This window comes from Ptychodera flava, chromosome 16, assembly GCF_041260155.1.
Source record: "Ptychodera flava strain L36383 chromosome 16, AS_Pfla_20210202, whole genome shotgun sequence".
In the NCBI taxonomy this organism is placed as follows: Eukaryota; Metazoa; Hemichordata; class Enteropneusta; family Ptychoderidae; genus Ptychodera; species Ptychodera flava.
In genome coordinates, this window is record NC_091943.1 from 30,427,860 (window position 1) to 30,449,190 (window position 21,331).

Here is a 21,331-nt window from a genome sequence, read left to right on the forward strand (position 1 = left end):
TGACTGTCCACTTCAAAAGAGCATTGCCAATGCAACCATCGATTTGCAGTTACAAGCTGAAAAGGGTTGTCTGTTACGTTATCTTTTCGACTGATAAGTGTTTTTTACGATACATCCAAAGTTAGAAACAGACTGGTTGACTCCGTTCCGTCGATCGTTGCTACCGTCAGGTTTGACAGTCGTGTTATTTTTTAATGGCAGCCGTGTAACAAAATCAACGGGTTAGGTTTCTTGTCAGCGGAAGCCAGGACATGACGATAAAGGAAAAAAGTAACTGAATCCCACTGCTTTGCCGCTGTGTCTCGCTTGTCTCAAGATTTTGTTAAAAAACTATCCATTGCTCATCTGTCGGAGTGTCACTCTTTCATATTTTTTCAGTTCGAAATACTCTATATTATCATACGTGTACTATTTGTACCTAAATATACCTATGATAATACTGAGTGTTTTTCTCATAATGCACGTATATGTAAATAAACTATCAGTAATACTATATGTATTTGTGTGTGTGTGTGTGTGTCTGTGTCTGTGACACTATGCATTCAATTGAAAGTGTAGGATATTTAATTGGACTTGTTGATGTTCATTTCTGCTCTGGCGGTCAGCTGAAATAAACATACAAGTGAAACTCGTCTGCATATGAAAGTACTTTGTTGTTTCTTGATTACTGCCAATCTATTGTATGTTACTGTATTCATTTCCCCTTTAACATGAACCTCACAAACGTTTTGCCCATTTCCCGATATATCTGCCAGCCGAGTCATGAAGATGGCACAGAACCCTAATCAAATATTTCTGACTCTGAGCTTTTACCTATTTTGCAATATTCTTCGAAGATAACTTACGTTGATTTTTGAAATCTGACGGTCGAGGAGCAATGCAAAATATAACTTCCTCAAACCTTGAAACTTGAACTTGAAACAGAATATAATGCTCTCCATATGAAATCACCCCTGCTCACCTTAAAGCAATTATTTGATCATAAACTCAGGTAAGTAAATATGTCTGACCTCTCGTCGCAACTAGTTTGATGAATATCGACAAATAGCGAAGCTTGGTTGAATTATTGATCGATCTTCGATTTGTTGGAATTGTAGAATAGCACTCAACATGTTATAGACACACTGACCTTGGGAAACCTGAGACTGTCCAAAATAGAAAAGCCAAGTTCATTTACATAATGACTTCTAACTCCTTGCGACATGCACATTTGTATATATCAGTTCATGCACGATCATGGTCATATCAGGTAGCGAAGTTCAATAATCAAATATTTGCTGTCGGGCGGCCGTTGTCTTTCCTGACAGATTTCAAACAATTCTGTGTCCTGTAGGTACTGATCAGTGGACATGCGCAGTTCAGAAAAACTGGCTTCGGAACTGACGCATCCACCTGTAAATTTTGATGATTTATTTATCGCAAAAGTTGGAATTATTTATTCATTTATGTATTTATTTGGCTGTCGTTATGGCGATCTCTCTTATCTGGTGACATTAATCTCTCAAAAGCTGTACATTTCCTTATTGACAACGTGACACCAAAATTGATTAGAGATACCAGGCCAAGTTCGTATATGTTTGCTGATCATGACCGTTTGTGTACAGAAATCACCACATCACGCCTCCTGCGCCACCTGGTGACGGTTTTCCCGACCAGTCGCATATGTCTTGAAAACTTGCAAACTTTGACATCATTTATTAACCATATGATGGCAGAACCTATTGTGATATATCATCACATTGTGCCATGAATAGCCATGTGTTTCGCCTGAACAACTTCCTGGGGCCGAAATGCCGTCTGTCTATTCTTGAGTATGAACGTATATCATTCCTGTAAAATAACACCTGATTTTGAGAGAAACAGTATCGTTGTGTTCGGCTTTTGTTGCCTTTGTACGGAGAAATAAACACACAGTCTGAATTCAATACATGTACAATCCCATACTTTCTACTCATTGGTGTCCCCTTGACAACCGGGGTCAAAAGTTTGTGTACATGCAGGCTGGCTTTACAGCGTTTCACACTCGTCAACTTTGGACTTTACAACCCTCGCTGTCGCGTTAAAATGACCGAAGTCGAACCATTCTCCGAGCGCGTTCGAAGTCTCGATGACTAATCATCGATGTTGGAGGGAGTTTCGGCGTTGCCTGGGGCTATTGTTATGAAATGCAAATCATCCAATTCTTCGTCGCAGACAATAGAGCACAAAGCCCTCGGACAGAAATCGTTAACCACACAGTATAGACCGGTACTGGCTTCGTGGTCTAGTGCGTGTAGTGACGTTGCTAGATGTAAGCTACGATCCGTGCTGTAAGGCCTGTAATTACCACGCGAGGCACTGAAACTAAAGGATCTGGCTTGACACTGCGAAAGACTCTCCTGTTGTTTGTTTCGAACCGGTCTCGTGTGTCACCCTACCGAGGTATGCTGAAGTTCTCACTGGGCCGTTCCGCACTGTGACGCCGCCTGTAATGTGCGCACCTGTTGTCGTTCCCCAAGATACATGGATGGAGGGGAAGAACAGGAGATCCCGAAGGCAAGGGAGATGGGACAACAGACCTGCCACGTCCTCCAGAACACGGATGTCCACCGACAGCGACTACTGATAGCCTTTGAGAATCTCAAGCCGCCGGACGACCCATCCAAGAGCTCTCAGGAGATCTGTGGATGGTTGCCGGACACCAAGGTGCAATACCGCAAAGTTGACAAAGGCAAGCAGAATAACTCTGGTAGGCCGGTCTCAGGTAAGAAAGCACGCCAAATCAATCCAAGAGAACACTTCCAATTTATTCACTACAGTGATCCCAGGAAATATATCGAGCAATACAGGAGATTGCACACCTGTGGTGGGCCTTTAGAAAAGCTTAGACAGGGACATTGTGGCCGGGAAAAGGAAATTTATTATGCACCGTTTGAACATCAACATGGTACAACCATCAACGTTAACAGCAAGAACCTGCAAGGGCATTGTTCGAAGTGTATGAGACTTGAACCGCCATCAACTCTGCAAACCAAATTTCCGTTGAATTATTACCTGCCATACTCTCCAAGGGAGACAAACATAACATTCGAGATACAGGCTCGGCCGTCTGTATCACAGTACAAAGCCGTGTACAACACAAACACTGGGATAACCTACGAAGCGAATGACCACGCACAGGCGCAGAACAGCGGCAGCGGAGGCAGCTCCAGCCGAGAGAGCTCGGCCGAGACGCCGGAGAAGTACAGCTTCCACAACGGGTCCGTGGTGGCCCTGCCGAGGCCGCGTCTTTACGTGGCGACGTCGACAACTACGCCGACGACGACCAACAACTCGACAACCATGTCAAACAGTCGATCAACGAGTCGACAATCTCCGCCGCAAAATGGCTTTTCTATTGACAGGAGTCTCGGGTAAGTAGCATGGCATTTATTCATTGCAATAACTCTTTTAGGAGTGCATATTTTACGCTTTTAATAGACTGTAGGGGTCACCCTTTGCCCATTTCAAGTGAGCAATAACAGAAAAGCGAACCCTGACCGCCGTGTTTTGGAAAATGACTCCGACTTTTGTAGTCAATTGAAGCAATTCACACACAGGGCGCGGTTTTAGCGACAACCTGTGATGGAGTTCAGAAAGGGCACCGGTCGTCCATTTATTAAATTGTCTTTCAAAGACAACTACTCCATGCGAAGGTGCAATGTGACACATTTGTGAGTTTTTACAAGATAGATATTGCTGAAGAGAACATAAACAGCACAGAGCAATCCGCTGGCAATTGGCCGATAGCCATCCAGATTCCCAAACAATGCTAAACTCTGTGCAACAAAGGTGTTTCATCGAGTGTAACTCACAAACCAGAAAGGCAGAACGACCCCTGAGGTCATCAGTCGTATGGCTTCGTGGATGCATGGCTTCTCCGCGTCGGGTTTCCCTTACAATATTATGTTGCCTGTTTGTGAAAATTCTCGAGCCCCCTCGGAAACACGACCTAGTAACAGGTAACGACTTCTGCTTTACCAACATCACTACCAATAAACTCCTAATGAAGAACAAACAGACTCGTCGTCGCTTTGAAAAAAAGAACACAAAGGTTACTTTCAATTCCAAAACTCGAACCTGAAAATCGTGGTTCTCGACAAAAAGTAACACTTATGGGTTAATTGTATTTGCCGCTGAATACAAGTTGTTTGTTAAACCGGAACAATGAATAGGCCGGTCCATTTTTCCAGTATATTGAATGTTATACGTTTTCTTTCATGGTGATATAGTCCGCCAACTGTTCAACAATAGTTAACCGTATAATGACACTCCTTGTGTATGATTTCTTAAGGAACACCGCCAGTAGGATACCGTGCCCTTTAAATCAAATCACGCATTTCAGAGATGGACGGCGATGGTTATGAAAACTGACTAAACTGAGAAAACGTCAGATTTCGAATACCTGTACACCATGCGTTTGTTTGTGTACCGTTGTCACGTCGGAATGTCTGTGGCGACCCCAAACGAACACAAAACTGAAATGTAATACCATTTAATTAACAGTAATACGAATTGGCGCGAGGTCAGATGGCGAATTAAAATAGCCGAAACATCTCAAGGTAGTTAGGGACACGCCAAGCCTTCCTTACAGATCATTTTTTAAACACCTTGACGACAAAGAACGCCAATAACCAAGCATATTGTGTAGAAGCGTCCCTTTCAGCTATGATTACTGCCAAGAGAAATCGATACCTGTTGTATTGCACCGAGGGGATATTCGGAGTTAAGAGTTCGCCATACTTTGAACACAGTGTAAGATTGTATTATACCGAGATAAATAACATTCGTGTACCTACCGGGAACCACCGAGGCTTGTTTTTATCCTATCGTATTTGTGTCTTACAAGCTTGTTTTGATATCGGGCTATTTCCTCCCCACAATATTGGGTTTAGATATTGATGTTCTGTTTAATAATGAATAAACCAAATAGAGCCATTCTGCACGGTAGGAAAGTCCACTACTTAGTAATAAACACAGGTACTTGGAGTGGCACCTGAAAGGAATTTCAATAGTCTTGATGGACTTGCTAATGGCCAAAATGCCAGCGCTCTAGCGCCGCCGGTACGAATATCGCGGTAACCACGGCGTCCGTTTTGTCACAGCCTTCAGGCCTTTACGCTATTTGCATGTAACGCGTCCAGGGCCGAAAACAAGCCATACAAGACCACTCAAAGCCGGGTCCTGTACAGAACAATGGCGATACATTGACTTGAGGTTGTGTCGAATGATGTAACGCTGCAATCGACCGAGTCGTTAAAATACAAATCGTTCCGATCGATCGATAAGACCCTCGGGCACTCATTATCCAAAGCCGAGAAGAGCGAACACATAGCAGTGAAGTACCCTAAAGCTCGCCTTTCCTTCAATTTTGTAAACCCGCCCTAAGAATTTTCCGATTTGAGGTATGCAATTGGAAAAGACACAAAACAATGCCCATGAACATTCAGTCTAGGCCCTGTAAACCTGTGAGTTCACTCCATTTCAAGACTATACACACTGCAACGTGAGTGTTTGGTGTATAGTCTTGTTGCCAAGCCGCGAAATATGTGGTGTTCATAGATGGTCATCAATCAGTGTCTATGTTTGGAGCGACTTTTATCAGCACATTTGTTTGAACTAGTTTGTGTAATAATTGTTCGCAACTAAGTCTTACAAAGCAAATTATACTTAAAATTACTTCAAAAATAATCAATAATACACATTTTCAATTTGAATATATGCTTTTTTGGTCATTTAAATAAATGCTCATCGCGTTATTTGGCTGAAAACTCCCAGACGCAGTAGATCAGATAACGTCAAGCACCTGCCCTCTATGTCCGTATAAAGGATCCTAACTTTGAAAAACTCCCACGAGCTCAGTCATGCCGACAAAGTGTAGTAAATAAACTGCCATAATGATAAAACTAATGAATTTAAAACAGCTTTTTATCATTTCTTGCTGATGAAATTTGTGACCTATTTATATTGGTACAGTGTATATTCATGGAACGAAGTACTCGTTTATGAAACCCAGCGTCCTTCACAGACCAAACACGACGTTTGATCGTTTTTCGCAAAGTTGGCTGATGTCTTGCAATCATCAACATTTTGTTGGTGTAGCGTCATAATATTTCCCATGGTGCAGTAGTGAGAGCTCAAACATACTATACAGAAGGAGACAAGTTAAATGTAGCATATATTAGAGGGACATAATGAATTCAAGCTGAAGGACCTGATTTGTTTTTCTACGACTTTACCGAGTTCAGGACCGTGTTCACAGTAGTGTTTCACCAAAAAAGCCACACCCAACGACGGTATGCTGCGAGATTTTGGTGCATACTTGGAGTGAACTGGTCCACACCAAGGGATATACCTGTTGCTGATAAGGTTTACTGATATTATAGTGTATTGAAACTCTGGCGTGAAACATCAAAAAAAAGATTTCTTTCTCTAGATGAGAGCTCGCGCGTATTCCAACCGTGCTATATCGCGAATATAGCACGGCTATCTTCACGTCTCGACCAATCAGCTCACTGCATTTGCGCCATCGATAGACTGGTATGACATTATACACAATAAAGGCCCTAGAATTTGACACTTGTATTGAATAGTGCAGCACGAATGCAATTATTGTGAACGATGGAGCTGGTCGTTTTGCCAAACACGACTGGATGAATAAATTGATTTCAGGACGTTGGAAGTATTAAGTTACCCTGCAATTTAAACCATCCTTCAAGTCAGCAACCATGTCATGTCTCGCGGTGTCGTGGGGCTGAAACTCTGTACATCTCCGTACTCGCCTTATCTTCCGTGATAGAACAAAACAAAAAATGCATATGTAAAGAAGGACGAAATATATTTTTGTTTCATTCTCAAGTCAGATTTATTTGAACTAGAATCGGCATGTGGGGTATCAGTAGTCAGACGCATGCGCAACAGCGTAACCACTGAATGCACTTTAGGATTACATGTAATGATATGTGAAAATTCACAGGTGACATGAAGACCCAGGTTAATACACTAGAGACACTTATAAGTGATCCTGCAATTAGTTCTGAGAGCACTTCTGCGTTGTATTCGGTAGGAAGAAATAATTGAGACATTGACTGACACGCATTTCACAAATCATAACCATGAGCTCATCATCAGAATCATGCCAAAATAACAAAAGAAGAAATAAATTAAAATAAAAATAAAAAAATCACGAATATTCATTTTTACACTTAGAAATATTTACAATGGTGCAAGAACTGATACCCAGGTAGCGCTGTGAACCAGAATTCGAAATTAAAAAAGCAAGTCATCGTAGAGTTGTTTTATTACTCTTTTCAGTTGTTGACCTAAGGATAGGCGGAGGTTATTCTTTTAATCCTTTATGGACTTTGTATGTACTTATCTGACATCGAGAAGTTCCTTAAAGTCGTATCTTTGCGCACCCACTCAGCTGATCCACGGAAACCGATAGTTGTAAATTAACCTCGAGGAATTCGATCAGTTGTAAACACACGGGACTTTTTTAGCAGGAGTTGACCTGGGTTCAATCTGAATTTGAAAAGTGTCAGCTCAAAGGGGATCTTCTCAAGTTCTGGCAAAAGACGATACAGAGTCCACATCATGTGGGGCAGGAATGTAACCGAAAAGATGGACTTTTTTTTAGTGCATTTTTGTTGGTCAGGTCAGGCGTTTGAATGGCTTTGGTCAATTTTATAGGGAGAGATGGACTGAAATACGGTTTTGCACATGTTAGGTTCTTGACAGAAATTACAGGGGTGGGGTCGCTATTTTTCGCGAGAGCATTTTTGAAGGGTCATGAAATTTCATGCATACCTTTTTGGGAGGGTCATCATTTTGTTGCAAAACTATCGCAACTATAAGAAGGCAAGATGTCGTTGATACAGTGCTTCACCAAAAATATCAAATCATAATGCTTTAAAATCTACTGGGTAAACTATTAACAATTTTCCCCTACAAAACAAGCTATATTTGTACATTTATATATGTTTGATATTTATGTAAATTTATTTTGCTTGAAGTGGGAGGTAAAATGTACATGTGTGTACAAGAAATTTGATCTTTGGATTCCATAAACAATATTGATTCACTATACATGGTAGAGTATGAGACAACTATGAACATTTTTCCAATATGAAACTGGTAATATCTGCAAATCTACTTGGTGAGAATAGGATGGTTACAATTACATATGGATAGAAGAAACCCGAATTCGGATTTTTCACTGAAATGTCGATACATTACATTAAAACTAGCTAAATCTGTGTATTTGTAGACACTTGATAATTGATATTAATGTACTGGATAAGACTAGGGCTGTTACAAGTGCATTTGTATGCAAGAAATTTGATTTTGGAATTTCACTGAATCAGACTGATGGTATTTTGTATCGCAGCTGAACTATGAGGAAACTGTGAATATTTTTTTTTCACAGTACAAAACAAGCTAAATCTGTGCTTTTATAAATAATTGATAATTGATATAAATGTACGTGATGAGAATAGGGTGTTTGAAAGAGCAGATGTGAACAACAAATATGATATTGGAATTTCACCCAAGTGGTTATTTGAAAAGGTTAAAAAGCATTCTTTGAAAGTTCAGAGGTCAAATGAGAAATTATATGTCAATTAAGATTTTATTGATACGGACTTTGACAGTGGGATGGTCACTGTTTTTTTGTGTTTGAACATATGGGAGAATCACCCTTTCTCTTGCAAACACTTTGAATGGTCCCTAATTTTCGTGCAGCATCATTTTGAAAACACGTCCCCCTCCTGTAATTTCTGTCTAGTCCCTTACAGTCCCCACCACGCCGACGTGAGTCGGTGTATGGGTGATTCAGCACGTAGCAAGGTTGATAGTTTGATAAGTGGATTTCGGGTGGATTGCAAGAGAGGTGGAAATTCTCAGATGACAGAGGACACATTCATGGTTGCCCGGTAGAGAGCAGTTGAAGCGGACCGGTGCATTGACGGGTGATGAGTTTGACGATATGGTGATCACAATATAATGGATGGTTAGGTCAGTTCATCGAGAAATGAATAAAAGTTTGCATATTGGTACGTTTGTTCTAGTATGTTTATATAAAGAGTTGAACGGGGCTAATGTGTGTATCATGCTAGGTTTATGGATCAGAGTACAAATATATTGAGTGGTTTGTTAGCGGATTTGTTGACAATTGGCTCGCTAAAACCACTCGTGGCAGAATATATTGATACGTTAGATTCCAGTGTGTCCATTTATTTCACAAACAAAATTTCCATTCAAGAGAACACCAGACGATGACGCACCTTTGTATTTGTCTTCAATACACGTGACCCTACCATCTAATATTTATTTTATCTTCGTAACGGACATAAACATATAAATATTTAATCTGCGTCTACGCCTGTGAATAAATAAAAGCTTCCAAATGAGTCGATTTGCCCTGGGCATTCTCTTATTGCTCGTGCCAAGTTCATACTGGTGTTGAGAGCGTGAGGAGTTGGAAGTAGATGAAATAGCTGAAATAAGAAACTTTGTTTATGATACGTCCGTAACGAAACTCAGCAGCAATTGGCAGTCGAAACTTGCCGATTGAAATAATTAAAAGGTCGAATAGAGTATACGTCCAAAACTGGCGTCGGACGTCGACTTGTCTATTAAAGCTGTTGTCTTGACGCTCCGCATCGTTTGGAGAACTCAGTACAATGTGCAGTGAGAAATCGCTCGGGAACGCTCGTCATTACTTGATCACTGTAAAATGATCATCTATACGGTCGCTCCGAATTACAACATCATTATAAATGCTTTTGGGACAATGTTCGAAGGACCCAGACTATGCATGATTGGCTTAATAAATCTGAAAAATGGAATATGTACCCGATCAAAATACAATGGAGAACGATAAAAACTGTTCCTTACGTAGATGTTTATATAAAGTAGTGACGCGCATGCTAATATGCCCTGGAAATATGTCTGTGAACGTACGGACCGCCTATCACGTGACTAAACCAAGTCAACATTAGAACGACAGTGATTGAATTTTATCGTTTAAGTTACCGTACGTGCCTCCATGGGCTGAATCTAACGCGAAATAAACGTGTTTACATGTCAGTCGTTCAATTGTTTGATGTTTCCTCTCAGAGCAGCTAGTACCTTCGCGTCGACAGCTGTGCAATGTAAACGTGTTCAAGCGAAAACAACCTTCCTTGATATTTGTGTAGGTTCGTGGGGCGGAAATAAAGGCCTGGCCTGCAAGTATGAGAATTTCCTAAACTACGAATGTCCATGGGAATGTTATATTTTTTCGGACTGGTGTCAAGTCTTGGGACACTTGCTCCAAAGTCGCGTTGTGGAATCGAAAACGTGGTCGTAGAATGTTGCGTTGCATCGCCATCATCCAAAAATTTCCGAGCTATCTTATCACTGGTACTGTCTAAAACCCCGAGCTTGCATTAAACTCACTGACAGAAATTGAATCTTAGAATGCGAAACAGACTGATGGTATTGTGTATCGCAGTTGAACTATATTTATTAGTGTTACAACAGAGTATGCCAGTCTACAAACGCCGTCTCCACGAACTGCTGAAATAAATTTACCGAGGACATCAATCCTGCTGTCGCTAGAAGAATGTAAGCGTTACATGCTTGAAGAGAAACTAAATTAATAGATGGTTAGGGCGCCAGGGGTTCATTAACCTCTCAGCCATGTCACCATAATTGAGAACTGATTCAAATGAAGAGTCGATCATGCAAATAAAATTCAGACAAAAAATCTGAAGAGATTCTGTCATGATCACGCACGTTTATAAAGATTATGTGGCACTCGTGATATATAATCGAAGAACACATTACGAAAAAGTCGTTTACATGTGAATATATTGTATCTATGAGAGTAGACACTTATTCAGGTTGGCCGCCATAGTTTACCGTCGTTACTTCTTAGAAATTCAGTTCGGTGGTTTTTGAGTTGGCGAATCCTCCAAATTCGCGGAAAAGAAATCCAATATTCATTTGTTCAGTAAACGAGAATGCTACATTTGATTGTACGAATTCCATATTCGCCTGGAGCTCCTACATTTGTGAATGTAGGAAGTGCCTATGTTCAATGAAATGTGTTTTTTAAATTCAGAAATTGACGGGCACTATATAAATTGTACCGTGCCGGCCGAATACACATTGTATATTTACATAATTGCGCGACGACTGAACAAATACGTACCGCCCTCTGAATACTCTGCCCTAATTTGAATATCGGATCGTCATCGATTTGAACACTGTGAGATCCTGGCAGCACACTTTTTCTAATAAATGAGCGTTTTAAACACGAAAGTAACAGTGGGCAACGACTTTGGATGATATCGATTACGGACAGTGAAACACCAAAAGATGGCTACACGGTGTGTGAAAGTGTGCCAGTGTCACACCTGCCAATGGTTGAGGGCGCACTACGATAGACGTGTCAGTTTTCTGCAGTTCGTCTGCGCGTATTACAGAACTTACAGAGATCTGACGGGCTGTCGATGTCTGTGTCATTGACTCTCTGTTAGAAACTGTATTTTTGTCGCCTGGAAATTATTTCAAAAACTGTGTAACGAGGAAAAGATCACAACACTATTATAACAGGCGATTTTACCTTGAATGTATCGGCGGAAACATGCCAGCAAAATTTCATTGTTCAAACCTTTTTATCTCTTATATATCACTTTATTGGAAGCGTTTCCGTGCTCAGAGTAGCGAACCGAACACAAGTTTTTGCATTTGTTTGAATTCGAAAGGAAACTTTTTTTGCGGTAGAACAATCCATCCTGTATTTTCTGCATATTTCTTATATATTCAACTCCATGGAGATCTCTACATCTGTTGTCTAACCCGTAACTGTTTGTTCATAGTTTCATGCACACCCGTACATCATCTTTCAGGATTGAACGAAAGGTATAAATTTGTTTCTCTGTGAGGGAGCAATTCCATACTGTATCATTTGTCTACTAATCGTGTTGTGTACGGTGGTTAGCTGGCTTTAGTCGCGTTCCATTTTGTCCACTTGACACTCACTCATCACCGGCCTCTGCAGAATTGAACTCTTTGGCAAAATGAAGTGCATTCACGTCATTCACGTTGGTGTTTTTTCAGTTCTTCACAGAAAGATCACTTCAAGGCATTTATCAATTTACCAGCTCACACAATGGCATTGTTATCGGCACGCTTTCACCATCACCATTTCAATATTTTTGCACGAGTCTCTCTCACTCACTCCGCCATCTTGGCATTGATGTTTACCGCAGAGGGCGGCACAGCGATGACACTGAGGGCGCAGTCATTTATACGCTGCATTTTGAAATGAGATTATCAACTTCCCTCCGTAAAATTTAGAACAATTTTTGACAAAATTGTGTCCAGTTGATTATTGAGATATTGATCCTAGGGGAGGATTAGCGGATGACTGCGGACAAAGTTTGCCCACCCTCTGCAAAATATCAATGCCTCTAGATCTGTCAGCTCAATAAGCTTGCTAACTTTAATATTGGCATTTTATATGTACTGAAAAGATCTGTAGTGCCGTGTAATATTCAGCAAACTCTCTGTTTTTCACAAACACAGAAAAGTAACTTCTACTACTGGACATACACAGACTGAATACGATCGCGCCAGCTACGACATGACGGCAACGGGGTACAACATCATGACCGTCGACAGGAAGGTAAGTTGGCCTCGTCCATGGACTACCGTCAGGCCTGGACCTCGTCACGTGCAAAGATATAGACAATCCACTCCGAATACCAGAATGCTACACGGCAGGCCGTCCGTGCGGAGCCGCTCTCTTGTCGATCCGCCAACTCTACTCTGGCAGTACAAAGAGGTTTGGATCTTAGACAAGAGTTTACCGAGCTGAATTTCGACTAAAAATTATCATCCACCTCACGATAATGCTTTGCAATTTTCACCAAGTCATCACCTAACTTTAAAAATGTATTCCCTGTTAATATTTAAAAAATAGAAGGAGATTTGGGCAAACTCAAAAGGTTGGTGTGAATCAAAAACCGTGTTAAAATGTTTTTAATGTTAATATTGACGCTCTTGGTGACTTAGAATGACCAAATGTTAATATCGCCAACTTGTCTAAAACTGTTTCGTGGTTTTTCCACACAATAGCCAATGAGTGAATAACGAAACAAGAGGCCACCTAGAACTCTTCAGTGGTCGTCAATTTCGATGAAATTTCCTTCTACTTTGTTCGAAGATACTGATTTTGTCAACTGTACATTTTGACACAATGCCCACTTGGTTTACACTGGCTTTTGGAAGTCACAGGTTCACGTGATGGAATTAACTGAAACAGTGAAAACGAGAAAGCATAACAACACCCCAACGTTCCTACCCGTAATTGTCACTTGAGAACATCAATTATCTGCACAGTGAAAGCGCCGTTCAAGTAGCACAGCCTTCACATAAGGAGTGGTAGTTGTAGTAGATGAAGAATTTGTTCAATGATGAGAAATTTTATTTTAGCAATCACTCAGCAACACCCCTTATCCATCTTACTTTTAAATTTGTAAGTTAAACACTGCTAAAGTAAAGTTTCTCATCGTATAAAGTTTGAAAGTCAAGCAATCGGACGTAGACATCAAACCGTCGCGTCAGTTTGCGCCCTCTCTTCAATGGAGGCATTTCATATAATAATGATCGCAAATTTTACGGCTATATACGATCTGAAGGAAATTTGCATGTTTTGTTTGTTTGTTTTTTTGCATGTGCATGCCTGTTAACTGACATGTTTGCGTGTTCATTTGTTCACCGGTGTGTGTTTGTTCGAGTTTAACTTGCTTGTCTGTTCTTTTAGAACGAGTCAAATCGATACGCACAACAGGTGAAGCTGACAGAATGAGACTACAAATTGTACGAAACCATTCTTGTATGACATCTTCTGTACTACTTTGTTTCGTAATGTAAGGTGTATTTGTAAGAACCAATGTAATGTTAAAGTCTGATATCTCCATTATCACTCACTACTTTAAAGATATCCTATACCTGTCACCTTATCAATGTGTAAATACAAACGTACCTTCACAATGTAATTAACGAAAAATATATCCCTCTGCACCCATTCCTATCTTTTCTGAATAGAAGCTGACTTCGCAATCTGTAACGAGTAATGGAATTGTAAGATATACACGTGGTACACACTTCGTTGATCACATTATTTTTCTTACTTTTCAAAAACAACTACACCTGAATTCACTTTTCATAACCATAACTTATTGTTAACTTTTTAACATTGTACAGCATACGAAGCCCTCGACTGAATTAAAGAATTTCATTTATTTTAAATGACTTTGAAATTCTCAAATTAACAAACTTAAATATTGATTAATATGTATATCTCGATATTAAATTTACTGACCGGCTTCAATGTTGTATTGAACATTCACGCCACAAATATACTTGGCAATACCCAACTAAATTTTCCTTCCACTGATGCCAAACTTTCAGTTAGAACGACGTTACTTTCGCATATTCAGATTCAGATTCACATTCAGATTGTGGATTTCTCAGTTGTGGGAAAAATTTTAGAGGCTGTCTTTGAAGACGGCAACTCTAGCCTGTTTCTTTGTAACAGGAACAAGAATCACTGCCAAGAGAGAGGGTCAGCTCGGCCACGCCAGGGCGACCACAATCTCAGGGTAACCTACCAATCGCTGTTGGAGTGAAGGTACAACAAACACCCAGAGCACAGAGTGCGCATGCCTACCGGAGACCCAGCACCGCAATCGGCCGAACTTTCACTAGGCAGAAAACGTGGTCAGCCTCCACCTCGACCGTGAGCACCTGTACCAAAGACTTCTCGCATCGGAGACTAGACACTGGCAACGGTCATGTACCTTCTATATGCGAAGGGGTACTGAAACATTCCACGTCGAAATGATTGGTGGGGGCTTATGGTCCATTTCAAGCACCCTAGCTATAATGCATGGCAAAGTATGCACGCCATATATACCTACCTATACTTTCGTGATGTCTTGCATGAAAGCTAATCGTAGAGGGCAAACTTTGCACGCCTTGCTCCCTGCTATTCGCCCATAACTAACACTCTAACACGCTAACCTGTCCCTCGTTAAAGTACATCTCTTTCGAGTGACTACGGAAAGTGGAAAGTGCACGTTTCCGTTTGTTCGTTTGTTCGTCATGTATTATCTCATCATGTGACTTTCTCATGCATGTAGTATTTTTACGAGATAGCATGTATTTGCCAAACTATCTTCTTTTCTCAGCGCATGCAAATGTCAACCTATCCACAAACAAATACCATCTGTAACGCTTCATAAACATTTATTTACTCCAGTAAGAAAACCCCACCATCGGTAATATATTAGACGTAAACATATCACTAGTAATACCCAGTAATCACTTGTTATAGTAGTTTAAGTCAGTGGACACAAATTACAGGGGGGGGGGTTGGGCCGGTGTTTTTTGGGGTGGGTCACCATTTTTCGCGCAAGCATTTTTGAAGGGTCATAAAATTTTGTGCAAGCCTATGGGGAGGGTCACCTTTTTTCATGCATCAAAGCTGAAATTGCATGTGCACGTTATGGAATACTGAAAAAAGAAAAAATACCTCCTGGCACTTTCATTTTCTGCCATTACAATTTTCGGCGCGCCCTTCGGGCGCAAATTTCAGGTATAATAAACAATGTATTGATGATCCAAGCAGCCACATTGATTTAAGTTGTCATGATTTCTACTTATTCAACACTATTGTGCATAACTGTCCCCCATAATAACTCTTTCAATAACAATTTGGGAGATTACTTATTTTACATCATTCTTCCATTGACAATACATTGGGTATAGGTTGGTGTCAAACGTTCATGTCGCTGTATGTACATTTTTTAATTTTTTGAGGACATTGACAGAATACAAACTGTTCAGAATAGTGCGTAGTGTCATCAATAACAACTGGAAGCTTCAGGTCGAACAACTTTTGAATAACAATTTAGGATCAGATAACCTATGAGTTATTTGTAGTTTCCTCATAGCCTAAAATGTATAGTGAATCAACATTTTGGTGAAATTCCAAAATCAAATTTCTTGCACAACCATTGACTTGAAACCACTCTAGTCTAATCATGAATATTAATACTAATAATTAGGTGTACATAAATGCACAGGTTTACCAAGTTTTGTATTGGAAAAAAATTATTCATAGTTTCATCATAGACTGCCATGTATAGTGAATGGACATTTCAGTGAAATTCCAAAATCAAATTTCTTGCACACCCATTGACTTGAAACTACTCTAGTCTAATCATGAACATTAATACCAATAATCAAGTGTACATAAATGCACAGATTTTCCTATTTTTTTATTGGAAAAAAATTATTCATAGTTTCATCATAGACTGCCATGTATAGTGAATCGACATTTAAGTGATATGCCAAAATCAAATTTCTTGCACAACCATTGACTTGAAACCACTCTAGTCTATCATGAACATTAGTACCATTAATTCAGTGTACATAAATGCACAGATTTACACATTTTTGTATTGGAAAAAAATTATTCATAGGGTTTCACCATAGACTGCCATGTATAGTGAATCAACATTTCGGTGAAATTCCAAAATCAAATTTCTTACACACACATGGACTTGTAACCACTCTAGTCTAATCAAGAACATAAATATCAATAATCAAGCATACATAAATACACAGATTTGCCAAGTTTTGTATTTAAAAAAAATTATTCATAGTTTCTTCATAGACTACAATGTATAATGGATCCACATTTCATGCGAAATTCAAAAACAAAGTTATTGTACACAGATGCACGTGTTACCACCCTCTTCTAATCAAGCACAATTATGTCGATTATTCAGGGTCATATATACACAAATAGTGCATATTTTTAATTCTGAAAATTTTTTTTTACAGTTTTGTCATAGACTCCCATGTATAGTGGATCAACATTTTATGCGAAATTCCAAAAACAAAGTTATTGTACACAGATGCACATTTTACCACCCTCTTCTAATCAAGCACAATTATGTCAATTATTGAGGGTCCATATATGCACAAATAGTGCAAATTTTTAATTCTGAAAATTTTTTGACAGTGTTGTCATAGACTCCCATGTATAGTTTTGTCATAGACTCCCATGTATAGTGGATCAACATTTTGACAGAAATTCCAAAATCAAATATCTTGTTCACATGTGCACTTGTAAACAACCCATGCTAATCAAGTATATCTATATCAGTTATTAAACATCTGTATATGAACAGATATAGCTAGTTTTATACTGGAAAATACACGTTCGTAGTTTTCTTATAGTCGACTACATGTATAGTGAATCAACATTATCGATAAAATCTAAAAATTACATTTTTTGTACAGGCATGCACTTTTTACCTGCCACTTCAAGCAAAGTACATTTACATGAATTATCACACACATATGATTTGATATTTCTTGGACAACGCGTTATATCGGCCACATTTTGCCTTCCTTTTGGGAGGGCGACTTAAAAAGTATAGCAAGTCAGAAGGGGTATTTAACACATTGCGTTTTTTTTGGGGGGGGTATTGAGTAACAGGGGAGGGTCACTTATTTTCATGCACGGATAAGGGGGAGGGTCACTAATTTTTGTGCATGAACTTTTGAAGGGTCACTATTTTTTACGCAGCGGTTTTTCGAAAAACACCGGCCCACCCCCCCCTGTAATTTATGTCCAGTCCCTAAGTCAGTGGAAAAAAATGTAACCAGACATATCGTCCCTACACAGATGTGGTTCGACACCACCACTGGAAAGGCATACATGAGCTTGTCAACTCGTTATGTACCTGCTAGGAAATGGTAACCATGACAACACAGGGTACCCTGCACAACAGTGAGTTGATCAAAAAAAAGTAGTTTGTAGCACAGTGTCCAGCAGAACTCGTTTTACCTTCACAGGCACATTTTTATTGACTGATTTTCCCTTACACATCTCTGTAGATCTGTAGAACAGGTTTTAGATTATTCCTCAAAGCACGCCAACATCATTTAGATAAAGCATTTTATATATTTTTGCTTTGTGTGTGACCAAGCACTTACTTGTTTGCTAACTTGCATGTGATAAAGCCATCGTATCTGTAACGCTCAGACAAAATCAAAGATTAAACATCACTTGAATTGATCGACAATACAGTAAATAACAAACAGCAGTTCGTCACAAATTACGTCTAAGTTGCAGGGAGAGCTGTTGAAGTATTGTCGTCGGAGCAAAGATATTGAATACTGTTTCTTCTGCAGAAGAAATTTCGGTACAACAGGCCGCATTCTAGTTCACAGCTTGAATAGAAACGTCATTGACTTGGTAGACGACTTATGTCATTAGTACTATCTTTATCAATATCAAAGATCATCTTATAAAATTCTCGAGAAGTTTTTATCAAAACCATTATCAATATCAAAATCAAGGCAACCTTTAGAAAATTAGCAAAATTAGAAGTAAATTGTAATATTCGATCTTTCAATTGTGTGAGCTTACAGCTACGACGGCGAAAAGTTAAAGCAATATTGCATGCGATTTTAAGCATCTTGGTATGGATTTTGGGGCGCATGCTCATTACCTGCCCGTGTGTGTGAAATGTGTGCTGGCTCTTTATCTTAGACTAATACCTTATTAGCTGTTTGCGAGTGCTAAAAAGCAGCCTGTGTTCATATTTGTATCACTTCATTTCGTATTTGAATGCACCTTTAATTTTTTATAACCTGGACCGTCTCTTCCACGTTGACAAACATTACCGGAGGCAGCTCATTTGTAGCAGGACAATTGTCGTTGAAACATGTGATTGTGAAACAGCCGAACAATCCGGTTTCTGATCCGCTTGTACCGTGAAGGTTAGACGCGTTGCTGTTTCCCCTTTAACTTTTTTGGCCCTTTTCGACCAACAGACATTTCTGGAGCACTTGGAGAAGTATACATATCAGCAACAATGCATGCGTGCTGTCGACGAGGACCCATCCGATACACTACGCCCTCCGTCGAGATTCACGCCCGTGCCCTTGGTGCGGCCATGCAGCATAAAGAAAGTCCTGCCCCAACCGACGGACTCCCTCAGCAGATCACAGCAACTTGAGATTTTACGCGTTGCCCAGGGCAGGTCCAAGGCTTTACGACTGGAGGACCCAAATCCTTACGATATGTGGGCGGCTGACCGCCAGAAAGTTGAAGAGAGGGCCCGCGACAGACAAGAAAGTAAAGCCAGGCGCTACAGGAAAACGCTTGTCCCGGATGTTAGGGTTTGAGTCGAGTCTTCTGTGCGAAGGGCGGGGGCTGGAAAACGTACGCCTGCGGACAGGGCAACAGGTGCCGTCATGACGTGTCGATCGTTCCGCCGGAACGCTGGCAAATGAGTTCGGAACACTTGAGATTGTCCGAACTGTTTCACGACACGAACACGGACCAGGCTCTGGAACGATGGGAACAGAGCTTGAATCAAATGAACCCCCATCACAAAGTCAGACGAAGACCTAGAAAATCTACAACCGCGGAGGCGAGCGACACTTGTGAATATGAATGGTCATGAAACAATTAATCCTGTTTTGGTCTTCTCCTTGGGTGAAAAAGTACAGTACGGTATTTTTTGTTGCCAACAAAAATTGAGACAACATTTTTAACTGTAAATATTTTTATCAGCTTTTCAATGATACGTTTGTTTCACAGTATTCGGGCTTTGAGATGATTAAAATTCTCAAGACATGCGAATATCTGCTAAAACAATGAACAATATTATCATCGAACATAAGGTTTATATGCAGCTGATTCGCCATTCTACTCCCAAATTTCAATTCTCAAAATATTTATTAAAAATCCTTATTCTCCGTCCTTGAATCTCCAGTGGAAACAGGTCGAGTTAATGAACACTTCTGCATTTCAGAAACCATTACCTCTCAGCTGGGCGAAATATGTGATCCTCTAGGCGCGCTTGCTGTAAGGAATTATATATCGTCACATATTTTTCACACAATTTAGAAACTGCCCGACAACTTTTTTAAAACCCTCATACCGCCAATGTTTTACATTTGTCTTATCCTAATTAAGTGGGCCTGATATCTAAGATGTTGTTCCGACCAATTTACTGCATCGTCCATGTACATGTTGCAATTTTTCGTAATCGGCTGAAAACTGATAATGGCATGCACGCTGCTCAATCTATAATGTCGTCCATTTCGTTACTAGCATTTTATTTATTGGTCATCTTCAACTACAGTTAGCCACGATTGTAAATATAGTTTCATGAAGCTAGCTGGGATGCTTGAAAAGAGCGATTAGAGGAAATCTCCCTCATAATGAACACACCAGGTCTGTATGCCTAGGCACGTTGACAAAATCTTGGTAAATCCACTTTGCAAAGCGATTGCATGGGAATCATATTCAAAAACCCCATCCAGTGAACGAATCGTGGAATTAATTTTTGCTTTCCAGTTGTACTGTTGATGAACATTCTGGGTTCGTTGAAAGCGGGCACGTGTCAAATTCTCGTTTTACTCTCTTCAGAATTATAATGTTGTGATGCGAAAGACGTTTCTTGAAAACCTATGACCAATACTTTACGAAATTTACCCAAGAGTTGAGTTTAGTGCATTAGGGATCCTCGTAAGATATTGTTCGATTCAATAATTACACAAATGTTCGTGGGAACAGTACTTGTTAAAGTCTGAACAAGCTGGGGAAGCAAATTCCTGTGACAATACCGATATTTAAGCAAATAAGTGCATCAAGCTGATATTATCATTGATGAAGATCAAAACTAAAAGAACCATCAATTCGTCTTAAACCGTCCAATAAACGTGCACATAATTCCTATTCTATATGATACCGGCCGAGAAATCGTTGAAAGCCAATCGGATGATTTTTGCAGGGCGCCACCAACAATGTTCTTGACCCCATGGTATGAGACACTCTCACAGGTCTTTCGCACTGTAGAGGTTTTTAAAGACAAACAATATTCACTTTTTTGAGATCAAAAAAATTATGCCAATAATTTCAGTTTTTTTGTTGATAACGAGTAAGTTTACCAGCGTAAACATGTGTTGTTATTTTATTGACTTTTCGTTTTATATATTTGTATGAAATAAATGTTTTCCTTTCGAACGAGAGTGCATTCGAATGATTTATTTCAATTGCAAAATTCTGGTACAGCTCCATCAATTTCAAAAGTTTTTGGTCTGCATCAGAAAAATGAGTAGTAAGTACATTCAGATAAGTCTTTCTTACCATTTCCAAATCACCAAAACTTCATCTGATACACAATAGCCCTTGCCATGCATTCAAAGTCATCGGACGCCGATACCA

General features: G+C 39.9%; 1 protein-coding gene across 8 annotated transcripts; it reads left to right on the forward strand.

The window, feature by feature from the left end:
* The first annotated feature begins 1,976 nt into the window (after positions 1-1,976).
* LOC139114564 (uncharacterized) lies at positions 1,977-21,135 on the forward strand. Of its 8 annotated transcripts, none has more exons than XR_011547895.1 (5): positions 1,977-3,392; positions 12,595-12,694; positions 14,612-14,920; positions 17,774-17,878; positions 18,928-21,135. XR_011547895.1 is itself a non-coding variant. In XM_070676371.1 (5 exons), exons 1-4 carry the CDS (start codon positions 2,503-2,505, stop codon positions 17,846-17,848), a joined length of 1,344 nt encoding a protein of 447 aa, XP_070532472.1. In that variant the 5' UTR covers positions 1,989-2,502; the 3' UTR covers positions 17,849-17,878; positions 18,928-21,135. The 8 variants fall into 8 exon arrangements, 5 of the variants coding, with proteins under 5 accessions (XP_070532472.1, XP_070532471.1, XP_070532470.1 ...); XM_070676371.1 differs by having other exon boundaries at positions 1,989-3,392; positions 14,612-14,890; XM_070676370.1 differs by having other exon boundaries at positions 2,010-3,392; positions 12,595-12,853; positions 14,612-14,890.
* The last annotated feature ends 196 nt before the right edge of the window (positions 21,136-21,331 follow it).

Coding starts and splice junctions, on each gene's coding strand:
- LOC139114564 (XM_070676368.1), top strand. CDS start 2,503: ATGGATGGAGGGGAAGAACAGGAGATCCCGAAGGCAAGGGAGATGGGA. Junction 3,393..12,594: donor TCTATTGACAGGAGTCTCGG/GTAAGTAGCATG, acceptor TCACAAACACAG/AAAAGTAACTTCTACTACTG. Junction 14,891..18,927: donor TACCTTCTATATGCGAAGGG/GTACTGAAACAT, acceptor TTCGACCAACAG/ACATTTCTGGAGCACTTGGA.